The sequence below is a fragment of the Somniosus microcephalus genome, chromosome 6 (genome assembly GCF_052327205.1).
Source record: "Somniosus microcephalus isolate GS21.2 chromosome 6, FLI_Smic_1.0, whole genome shotgun sequence".
NCBI lineage: Eukaryota > Metazoa > Chordata > Chondrichthyes > Squaliformes > Somniosidae > Somniosus > Somniosus microcephalus.
In genome coordinates, this window is record NC_140992.1 from 61736276 (window position 1) to 61748495 (window position 12220).

The window sequence follows — 12220 nt, forward strand, 5'->3', positions numbered from 1 at the left end:
TACAAAGCAGCAATTCATTTATATTAACCCTGGTTCACACCCCAGACAAATCTGCTAACTTTACACAAAAATCCAATTAGAGCAGATAAGTCCACTATTTTGTACTCTTGCAAATTCTTAACAATTTGCAGTACAATTAAAATTGGGTATCAAGAAGAAACTTGATAATCTGTTTTTTAGTGATGTTGGTTGAGGGATTCGGCTCTTCAAATAGCACCATGGGATCTTTTACATCCATCCGAGAGGACAGACTAGACTTCGATTTAATGTCTCCCTCAGTACTGCACTGAAGTGGCAGCGTAGATTATGTAGTCAAGTCTCTGGAGTAGGGCTTGAACCCACAACCTTCTGACTCCGAGGTAAGTGTGCTACCACTGGGCCAAGGCTGCTACTTAAATATTGCTATTGTATCAGATACTGAAGAAACAGTAAAAAGATAAAATGCAAAACATAAGGTCCGGGACACCGCTGTTAACCCGCTGCCACATGCCTTTCCCAATTGTCGGGTCTGTCAATGCTGAGCAGACCGGTCACGCAGCGGCGGGGGAGGCAATTCAGGTCATTATGACCTTGTTAACAGAGGATTAACAACTATTTTGAGCTCACCTTCAGAGTTTACGGGGTCCACGCTGCTCGGGGATCATGTCTGGTAATCTGGGCGGGAGTTGAATAGCCATGGAATCATCTCATTACTTGACAGCTGGAAATGTGCTACAAAAGCTCCTATCTCACAGCTGTTCACTTTCCAAACTCACAAGCTATTGCTTACTGCACTTAGAAGACAGATTGAGCTTTATGCAGGTTGCAAATGTTTGGAGCAAACTCTCTATCCACTGTCACCTCATTGGAACAACCTCTCTCACCATTGACAGATTGCTTCTGTCATCTCAAGTTCACCTGCCATCTATTGCATTGGAATGGGTACGGTTTATACTGTCTCACCTTGGTCATCAGAATCTGACCACGATCAGCCCCAACACCAGCAGAACCAGGCACACCAGCAGCACCAACAACAAGACCGCCAACCTTCTCAACCACCTGATGCTGCACAGGGCAGAGGGCATCAGCGCAGGGCTGGACCGCGCCGGAGGCAATACTCCCAACACTGGGTATACAGGCAGAGGATGAGCTTCCTCCATATGACTGAGCACCAGTGTCAAGGAGGCTCAGGCTATTGCGCCAAGTCGTCGCAGACATTTGCAGATTGCTGGAGCAAGACCTGCAGTCCAGAGGAATGGGTGGACACCCCTTATCAGTAGCTGTCAAAGTCACACTTGCCCTCAACTTCTTCACCTCAGGCTCCTTCCAAGCATCTGCAGCAGACATTTGCGGCATCTCGCAGTTGGCCGCCCAGAGATACATCACGCAGGTCACTGATGCCCTCTTTGACAAGTCCGCCAATTATATCAACTTTTCCACTGATCAAGCCAGTGTTACTGAGTGTACGTTCAGCTTTGTGACTGGCTGGCTTCCCACGGGTGCATCGACTGCACACGTGTGGCCATCAGAGCACCCCATCACAACCATTGTCGACCGCAAGGGCTTCCACTCCCTCAATGTGCAGCTCGTCTGCAACCATAGGAAGATCATTATGCATGTGTGCGCCAAGTTCCCTGGCAACTGCCATGACTCTTTCGTCCTGTTGCCAGTCCACCATCCCTCAGCTCATTTATTTTGAAAACTGTGTTCCTTGACAAATGTGTGTGCACAATTGGAAGTGGCAGAGTGAACGGTCAGGGCTACCTTAAGCTCCAGCAATGGTGCTGACAGTGAAAAGAATGGACTGGTCATTGTAGGGATGCTTTATGGTGTTGCTGTGGGGTGATGCCAACCTGGCTATGCATGTGCCAGCCACATGGCTGTGCTGCGTAAAGTTAAGTAAATCTGGCCATGATGAGACCATCCCTGGCCTCTCGGGCAGCAATGTGGTCGCATACTGGTGGAATCTGGACCGCCGGCTCCTCCAGGTCTTCCTCATCCTCGTCTTACACCTTATGCTGCTGCTTCTCCTCCGAAGAGGCTGTGTGCTCTGCGCCTTGTTCCCCATGCAGCCCAAATCTTCACTGCTGCGCTATGTTGTGCAAGGCGCAGCAGAACATGATGATTCTGGAGACCCTGGCTGTTGCATATTGAAGGGCTCCTCCAGATCTGTCCAGGCATCTGAAGAGCATTTTGAGCAACCCTACTGTCTGCTCTATGATGCTTCTGGTGGAGATGTGGCTTTGATTATAATGTTCCTCAGCCTCATTTCTTGGCCTTCTCAAAGGTGTCATGAACCAAGTCTTCAGTGGATAGCCCTTGTCTCCAAGCAGCCAGCCAGTAAGTCTGTTTGGAGGTGCGAAGAGCTGAGGGATGGTGGACTGGCGCAGGATGAAGGAGTCTTGGCAGCTGCCAGGGAACTTGCCGCACACATGCATGATGATCTTCCTATGGTTGCAGATGAGCTGCACATTGAGGGAGTGGAAGCCCTTATGGTTGACAAAGACTGCTGGGTTATGATGGGGTGCCCTGATGGCCACATGTGTGTAGTCGATGACGCCCTGCACCTGTGGGAAGCCAGCCAGAGTCGCAAAGCGAGCGCCACTTAGTAACACTGGCTTCATCAGTGGAAAAGTTGATATAATTGGCGGACTTGTCAAAGAGGGCATCGGTGACCTGTGCGATGCATCTCTAGGTGGCTGACTGCAAGATGTCGCAAATGTCTGCTGCAGATGCTGGTAAGGAGCCTGAGGCGAAGAAGTTGAGGGCAAGGGTAATTTTGACAGCTACTGATAAAGGCTGTCTACCCGTTCTTCAGGACTGCAGGTCTTGCTCCAGCAATCTGCAAATATCTGCGACGACCTGGCGCGATAGCCTGCGCCTCCTTTGGCACTGGTGCTCCGTCATATTGAGGAAGCTCATCCTCTGCCTGTATATCCTGTGTTGGGGGTATCGCCTCCGACATGGTCCAGCCCTGCAATAATGTGCTCTGCCCTGTGCAGCATTAGGTGGTTGAGGAGAAGGTTGGCGGTCTTGTTGGTGCTGCTGGTGTGCCTGTTTCTGCTCGTGTTGCGGCTGATCGTGGTCAGATTCTGAGGACGAAGGTGAGAGAGTGTAAACCGTGCCCATTCTGATGTAATAGATGGCAGGTGAACTTGAGATGACAGAAGCAATCTGTCAATGGTGCGAGAGGTTGTTCCAATGAGGTGACAGTGGATAGAGAGTTTTCTCCAAACACTTGCAACCTGTATAAAGCTTAGACTATCTTCCAAATGCAGTAAGCAACAGCTTCTTAGCTTAGAAAGTGAACAGCTGTGAGATGGGAGCTTTTATAGTACATTTCTAGCTGTCAAGTAATGAGATGATTCCATGGCCATTCAATTCCCGTCCAGGTTACCAGACGGGATCCTCAAGCAGTGTGGACCCCGTGGGCGAACCTGGTAAACTCTGACGGTGAGCTCAAAATAGTTGTTAATCCTCTGTTACCAAGGTTATAATGACCTGAATTGCCTCCCCCACCGCTGCGTGTCGGGTCTGCTCAGCGCTGACAGATCCGACATTTGGGAAATGCATGTGGTGGCGGGTTGACAGCAGTGTCCTGACCCGCTGTCCAAAGAAACCATTTCCCACCTGACCCGCCACCGATCACGCCCGCTGACCCCCCGGAAAATTCCCCCCTTAGTTGCACAGGGTACACCTAGCTTAATTTCAGGTTTCCTTATGAACCATCAAATGAAGCTGCTAAAGACACCCTTTTTGAAGGAAACATATCTGAGGAGGAGATGGAAGTGATGCTGGAGACGCTTATAGATATGCCAACAATGCCTCAAAGTATGGCACCTTAAATGGCCTGATCTGCCAATGTGCATCAGCTAATCATCTTTTAATGGAAAGCACAGTTCATTTCATGACAGAAGAGGCTTCATGCCAGAGCTCAAACAGCACAGATTCTTCAAAAACAATCTTTGACAAATTGGTAATTAAGAGTGTGGATAGATTAGAGAATTTTGTAAACGTGAGAAAAAGATTTACTCCCAGTTCCTGTGACTCTATTTCGTAAATATAGTATTGGTGTTGTCAGAACTTTCTGCTTAATGTTAACTTGCTCAGGATTTATCATCTGTCGTGATGAGGATCCATTATAGCCTGTCATCCACCTTTGGTGGGAAATTCCGTTTGTGAATATCGATGGTTGTCCAAGGTCTTTGAGGGGCATCTGGAAAATGAAATAATTTGTGCATCTAGTAGTAATACATGTAGAGTATTTCTAACTTATTTTTAGAAATTGCCAAAACATTCAAAATCATGATTTCTTAATGTGTTTTTAACTTTTCAGATGGACTGCTCTTCTTTTGGCTTTGCAGTTTTAACAAGCTTCATATTGTGATGGTAGATCCATCTTGCATCATTTGACATTAGGATAGGGCAATCTTTAGACCACATGTAAAATTTATACCTAAAATAGTGTCTGTCAGGTACCTTAGGAAATGGTGTCAAAAATGTTCTGCCACGACATGGATTCTTGTTGGATTTATTTCTGGTGGTGTTACAGAGTTTTAGTATTCTTTGCAGACATCTCTCTAGGCAGTTGCTTGTTTTATTTATGGACAGAAGTTTAGGCAACCATTACTAATCTATATTGAGTAAACTGGGCTGTAGAATATACCTTCTTATGATATCTTTAAGAAGGATTGAACTTGCATTTATTTTGTTCCTTTCCTGTTCTCAGGACATCCCAATGCATTAATAGACAATACATTACCTTTGAAGTACAGCCACTATTGTTATTTAAGCAAATATGGCAGTAATTTCCACACATCAATGACACACAAACAGCAACTGAAATAAATTACTGGCTAACTTCGCTTGGTTGTGATGAGTTGAGGGATAAATGGTGGCCAGGACACTGGGATAACACCCTTCTCATGTGAATAGGCAGACAGGCATTGGTTTAAATACTTTTGAAGTGAAATCAGTCTTGTTTTGCAAGCAAATGAGGTCCTAGAAACAACAACAACAACTGGTATTTATATAGCGCCTTTAACATGTCCCAAGGTGCTTCACAGGAGTATTATAAAACAAAATTTGACACCGAGCCACATAAGGAGAAATTAGGGCAGATGACCAAAAGCTTGGTCAAAGAGGTAGGTTTTAAGGAGTGTAGGAAAGAGTGGTAGAGAGGCAGAGAGGTTTAGGGAGAGAATTCCAGAGCTTAGAACTGAAGGCCAATGGTTGAGCGATTAAAATCAGAGATGCTCAAGAGGCCAGAATTAGAGGAGCGCAGATATCTCGGGGGTGGGGGTGGGGGGGCAGAGCTGGAGGAGATTGAAGAGATAGGGAGGGGTGAGGCCATGGAGGGATTTGAAAACCGGGATGAGAATTTTAAAATTGAGGCGTTGCTTAACCGGGAGCCAGTGTAGGTCAGCGAGCACAGAGGTGATGGGGGAACAGGTTTTGATGCGAGTTAGGACACGGGCAGCTGAGTTTTGGATGACCTCAAGTTTACGTGGGGTAGAATGTGGGAGGCCAGCCAGGAATGTATTGGAATAGTCAAGTCTAGAGGTAACAAAGGCATGGATAAGGGTTTCAGCAGTAGATGAGCTGAGGCAGGGGCGGAGACGGGCGATGTTACGGAGGTGGAAATAGGCGGTCTTAATAACAGCGCGGATATGTGGTTGGAAGCTAATTTCAGGGTCATATACGACACCAAGGTTGCGAACAGTCTGGTTCAGCCTCAGACGGATGCTAAGGAGAGGGATGGAGTTTGTAGCGGAGACCGAAGACAATGGCTTCGACTTCCTAATATTTAATTGGAGAAAATTTCTGCTCATCCAGTATTGAATGCCGGACAAGCAGTCTGACAATTTAGAGATAGTGGAGGGGTCGAGAGAAGTGGTGGTGAGGTAGAGGTGGGTGTCGTCAGCGTACATGTGGAAACTGACAGTGTTTTCGGATGATGTCGCTGAGGGGCAGCATGTAGATGAGAAATAGGAGGGGCCAAGGATTGATCCTTGGGGGACACCAGAGGTAACGATGCGGGAGCGGGAAGAGAAGCCATTGCAGGTGATTCTCTAGCTATGATTAGATAGATAAGAATGGAACCAGGTGAGTGCAGTCCTACCCAGCTGGACAACAGTGGAGAGGCGTTGGAAAGGATGGAGTGGTAACCGTGTCAAAGGCTGCAGACAGGTCGAGAAGGATGAGGAGGGATAGTTTATCTTTGTCACAGTCACAAAGGATGTAATTTGTGACTTTGATGAGAGCCGCTTCGGTACTGTGGCAGGGGCGGAAACCTGATTGGAGGGATTCAAACATGGAGTTCCGGAAAAAGATGGGCACCGATTTGGGAGGCGACAACACGTTCAAGGACTTTGGAGAGGAAAGGGAGGTTGGAGATGGGGCGATAGTTTGCAAGGACGGAGGGGTCAAGGGTTGTATTTTTGAGGAGAGGGGTGATGACGGCAGATTTGAAGGAGAGGTGGACAGTACCTGAGGAGAGAATCCATTCACAATCTCAACTAACATGGGAGCCAAAAAAGGAAGTTGGGTGCTCAGCAGTTTGGTGGAAATAGGTTCGAGAGAGCAGTAAGTGGACCTCATGGACAAGACGAGCATGGAGAGGTCATGAGGGAAGATTGGAGAAAAACTGGGGAAAGATGTGAGTTCAGCTCTAGGGCATGAGGGAAATAGAGGCAGTTTGGCCAGGTGGGCTTGGGGAAGGAAGGGAAGTGGCAGAGGCAGTTGATCGGATGGTGTCCATCTTGGGGACAAAGAAGTCCATGAGCTCCTTGTATTTGTTGTTGGAAGTGAGGGTGGAGGAGACATGGGAGAGGCGTTTAAGATGATAGTTAGCAGTAGATAAAAGTAGCCGGGGGTTATCTTTGCATTCCTGAATTATCCTGGAATAGAGAGCAGTTTTGGCAGACGAGAGCAAGACCTGATAATGCTTTGTGGTCCGTGAATCTGGCGGTGTACGGCTAAACCAGTTGTCCGCCATATCTGTTCAATCTGTGTCCCTCATAGAATCATGGAATGGTAATAGCACAGAAGGAGGCCATTCGGCCCATCGAGCTCGTGCCGGCTCTCTGCAAGAGCAGTTCAATTAGTCCCGCTCTTCTTCCCCCCCCCCCCCCCCCCTTTCCACGTAGCCCTGCAAATTTTTTTCCTTCAGGCACTTATCCAATTCCCTTTTGAAAGCCACGATTGAATCTACCTCCACCACCCTTTCAGGCAGTGCATTCCAGATCCTAACCACTTGCTGCATAAAAAAAGTTTTTCCTCATGTCGCTTTTGGTTCTTCTACCAATCAGTTTGAATCTGTGTCCTCTGGTTCTCGACCCTTCCGCCAATGGGGACAGCTTCTCTATCTCTTCTGTCTAGACCCCTCATGATTTTGAACAACTCTATCAAATCTCCTCTCAACCTTCTCTGCTCTAAGAAAAACAACCCCAGCTTCTCCAGTCTATCCATGTAATTGAAGTCCCTCATCCCTGGAACCATTCTTGTAAATCTTTTCTGCACCCTCTCTAAGGCCTTGATGTCCTTTCTAAAGTGCAATGCCCAGAATTGGACACAATACTCCAGTTGAGGCCGAACCAGTGTTTTATAAAGATGATTCATAACTTCCTAGCTTTTGTACTCTATGCCTCTATTGATAAAGCCCAGGATCACGTATGCTTTTTTAATCGCTTTCTCAACCTGCCCTGCCACCTTCAACAATTTGTGCACATATACCCCTAGGTCTCTCTCTTCATGCACCCCCTTTAGAATTGTACCCTTTAGTTTATATTGCCTCTCCTCGTTCTTCCTACCAAAATGTATCACTTCGCACTTTTTGCGTTAAATTTAATTTGCCATGTGTCCACCCATTCCACCTGCCTGTCTATGTTCTCTTAAAATCTATCACTAACCTCCTCACTGTTCACTATACTTCCAAGTTTTGTGTCATCTGCAAATTTTGAAATTGTGCCTTATACACCTAAGTCTAAGTCATTAATATATATCAAGAAAAGCAGTGCTCCTAGTACCGACCCCTGGGGAACACCTTCTTCTAGTCTGAAAAACAACCGTTTACCACTACTCTGTTTCCTGTCACTTAACAATTTCATATCCATGCTGCCACTGTCCCTTTTTATTCCATGGGCTTCAACTTTGATGGCAAGCTTATTATGTGGCACTTCATCAAACGCCTTTTGGAAGTCCATGTACACCACGTCAACCACATTGCCCTTATCAACCCTCTCTGTTACCTCATCAAAAAACTCAATCAAGTTAGTTAAACACGATTTGCCTTTAACAAATCTATGCTGGCTTTCCTTAATTAATCCACACTTGTCCAAGTAACGGTTAATTTTGTCCCGGATTATTATTGTTTATAAAAGCTTCCCCAACACCAAGGTTAAACTGACTGGCCTGTAGTTGTTGGGTTTAACCTTACACCCGTTTTTTGAAAAAGGGTGTAACATTTGCAATTCTCCAGTTCTCTGGCACCACCCCTGTATCGAAGGAGGATTGGAAGATTGTGGCCAGTACCTCTGCAATTTTCACCTTTATTTCCCTCAGCATCCTAGGATGCATCCTGTTGGGGTAAAAGAGAAGTCTTCCCTCCTCTCAAGCGGACCCCCTGAGATAAGGGTCGACACTTGCCCTATAGCAACCACAAATTCACCAGACGGACACCTCGGATAAGTTTCACGATCTTTATTCAAGCATATGCAAGGGGAAAATCTCAGTCTCATCCCAGAGAAAGGATTCTTCCACTGAGTATCAAATACGTACAGCAATTATACCCTAACTTGAGGCGTACGCTCATTGATTGGTCTACAGAATCATGCTTTGAGAATCTGTATGTCCTGTCTTATCTTAAGCAAGGACACAAGACCAGCTTATTAGCTTTACAGTTCCTGTTTTGTCTAGGTCTTACATTCCTAAGCAAGGATAGGAGACAAACTTATCAACTTCTAGTTTCCACTAATTTTAATTCTAAGAAGTTAAAGTTTCTTCTAACTTTTAATTCTAAGAAGTCATTTTTGTCCCCTTACATATCCCATCCAGTCCTGGTGACTTGTACAGCCAGCCTTTCTAGTACCTCCTCTTTATTAATTTTTATCCCATCCAGTATCTTAACTACCTGTCTTTCATTATGACCTTGGCAGCATCATCTTCCTTGGTAAAGACAGATGCAAAGTACTCATTTAGTACCTCGGCTATGCCCCCTGCTGCTATGCGTAAGTCTCCTTTTTGGTCACAAATCGACCTCACCCCTCCTCTTACAACCCGTTTGCTATTTATATGCCTATAGAAGACTTTTGGAATCCCTTGTATGCTAGCTGCCAGTTTATTCTCATACTCTTTCTTTGCCCCTCTTATTTCCTTTTTCACCTCCCTTCTGAACTTTCTGTTTTCAGCCTGGTTCTCACTTGTATTCTCAACCTGACATCTGTCATACACCCCCTTTTTCTGCTTCATCTTTCTCTCTCTCTCTTTCGTCATCCAGGGAGCTCTGGCTTTGATTGCCCTACCTTACCCCCTCGTGGACATGTGCCTTGACTGTACCCGAACCATCTCCTCTTTAAAGGCAGCCCATTGTTCGATTACAGTTTTGCGTGCCAATCTTTGATTCCAATTTACCCGGGCCAACTCCGTTCTCAACCCCCTGAAATTGACCCTCCTCCAATTAAGTATTCTTACTCTAGCTTGCTCCTTGTCCTTTTCCATAGCTAATCTAAACCTTATGATACTATGATCACTGTTCCCTAAATGTTCCCCTCCTGACACTTGCTCCACTTGACCCACCTCATTCCCCAGAACCAGATCCAGAAATGCCTCCTTCCTCGATGTGCCGGAAACGTACTGATCAAGAAAGTTCTCCTGAACACAACAGAAATTCTTCCCCCCCTCTGCCCTTTACACTATTACTATCCCAGTCTATATTAGGATAATTGAAGTCCCCCATTATCACTACTCTATAGTTCTTGCACCTCTCTGTAATTTCACTGCAAATTTGCTCCTCCTGTATCCTTCCCACTAGTTGGTGGCCTTTGGAATACACCTAGTAGTGTAATGCCACCTCGTTGGACTTAAGGGAGCGGAGATAAGGGCCGTACTAGGGGGAACAGCCAGGGTGAGAGAGAGAGTAATGATTTTAATAGGGACTAGGGTATCAAAGGTGATGATGAGGGTGTGGTTGAGCAAATCGGTAGCTGCAGAAATGTCATGATGAATGGAGGGCCAGAGGCCGGACAGTTAAGATGTCTTAAGTGCAGTCGTGCATGAGTTGGGAGCAGCAATGAGATGTATGACTATTTAATCTTATGGCGGTGTTGATTAAATATGAATGTTGGCCAGAACAACGGAAGAACTCCCTGCTGCTCTTGAGAAAAAATCCCATTGCCTCGTATACATCCAGCTGAATAGACAGATGGAACTTTAGTCTAATGTCTCATCCAAAAAACGGCATGTCCTGCACTGAAGTGTCAGCCTAGATTACGTGCTCAAGTGCTGCAGTAATGTTTAATTCATTTTTATATCAATTTGGTCTTTCTACTGCTTTCTCCTTCCAAAATAATTCAGACACCCCTCAGTTACCTGAGATAAAAACAGAAAATTCTGGAAATACTCAGCAGGTCAGGCCGCATCTGTGGCGAGAGACAGAGTTAATGTTTCAGGTCGATGACCTTTCATCAGTTATCTGAGATGTTGGCCTCGATTTTAGCCCCCTCCTCCTTTCCCCCCCCCCCCCTTGTTGGGCAGGATTTGGGTCAGACGAGGGGTTAAAACCCTAAATATCAAGATCCCGACTCCAAGCTGTCGTGTTCCCAGCCGCTGTAATATTTATGGTGGCGATTTAGGCCCTCAATAAGGCTCCTGTTAAAAGCAGGCGAAGGCCTACTTAAGATTCAAAAGTCACAACCCTTCTGTTGTCTGCTGGTTTTGATTAGTTTTGACAGCAGTTCATCCTCACATCTGTTCCTTGTGCTTACTTCCTTTGGACATCCACATGTCCATTCCTCCAGATCAACTATGCATCTCTGAAGCTTTTCTGAGGCTATATTCAAGCTCGTAGAAGATACTCAGATGGCCATGCCATCAGCAAATTATGAGAAAGCATTAATCCTTTGTTTTGGTGTTGGAATGTTAGTGACATAAATGAGGAACAAGAGTGGGCTGACAATTGAACCCTGCAGATCTCCTGCCATTGGACAAAACTAAGTGGAAATTTCTTTCCCCACTCTGATAGCAATATTGTGCTCCACCAGGAAATGTGATATCCATCGAATCAGCTTAACCTGGGATGTCAAGCTGGGAGATAGTGTACTGTAGTCCATTGTGCCAAGCGTTGTCAAAAGCCTTTTCTACATCCAGAAACACTGCCAGTGTGTACTCTTTCTTGTTGAAGGCTCAGAGAGTGTGTTCTGACAGTCGTGGCTGTTCTGGTGGTGTACACCCAGCTCTGTATTGAATACAAAATTATTTTAAGGCAAACTAACAGTAACAGGAATATACTGTTGCTATAACATCACTACAATGTGCTGCTAAAACTCTAAACGAGAACAGTGTAAAAGAAGGAGGTGAACTAAATATTACATGAATAAAGCAGGAGGAATTAACCCAGCCTTGCCCCCAGGGAGCCTATTGGTGCACTTTTTAAACCCGACTTGACACCATATTGGCATTATATTTCACACGGTATTATATATTTTCTGAACAGAAGTGGCTGTATATTGACACAAAGATGGTATTATAACTGCACCCACAGTATATAATTCTGCAAACATTGTTGTTTTAAATAACTAAAGTACTTAAACATTGCCTCTTTTGGTCTTTGCTACCTTTACAGTGCAAGGATAAGAAATAACTGTTACTGTGGTTATTCTTTTGTCTACAGGGAGCTCTCTGGGACTTAACATTCATTATCTGCCTCCTTTATGTTTGTGAATTATTGATGAGTGTTATTTTCCATTCAGTCAGGGTCCTCCAAGACAGCAGGTCGTGTGATTCTGGCCACAGCAAATGATTACTGCAAACTCTGCGATGCTTCTTTTAGCTCCCCAGCTGTGGCACAAGCACATTATCAAGGAAAGAACCATGCCAAGAGACTGCGGCTAGCAGAGGCTCAGAAATCCAATTCACTTTCGTATGTATGCTAACAGCTAAGAATTCTATAACAAGATTTTTAATGTTAAGTTTTTGTACAACATCTACTTTCTGTTATAGTACCATCATAATTTTGAAAAATGTA

The 12220-nt window shown here is 45.3% G+C and overlaps 1 protein-coding gene across 1 annotated transcript in view; it reads left to right on the forward strand.

Annotated features, from left to right (window-relative positions):
- Nucleotides 1–12220, forward strand: part of zmat3 (zinc finger, matrin-type 3) — a 78475-nt gene that overhangs the window by 34039 nt on the left and 32216 nt on the right. Inside the window, exon 3 of the mRNA XM_085991181.1 lies at nucleotides 11946–12115. Within this exon, the coding sequence (XP_085847307.1) occupies nucleotides 11946–12115 (170 nt within the window). The remainder of the gene's footprint in view (nucleotides 1–11945; nucleotides 12116–12220) is intronic.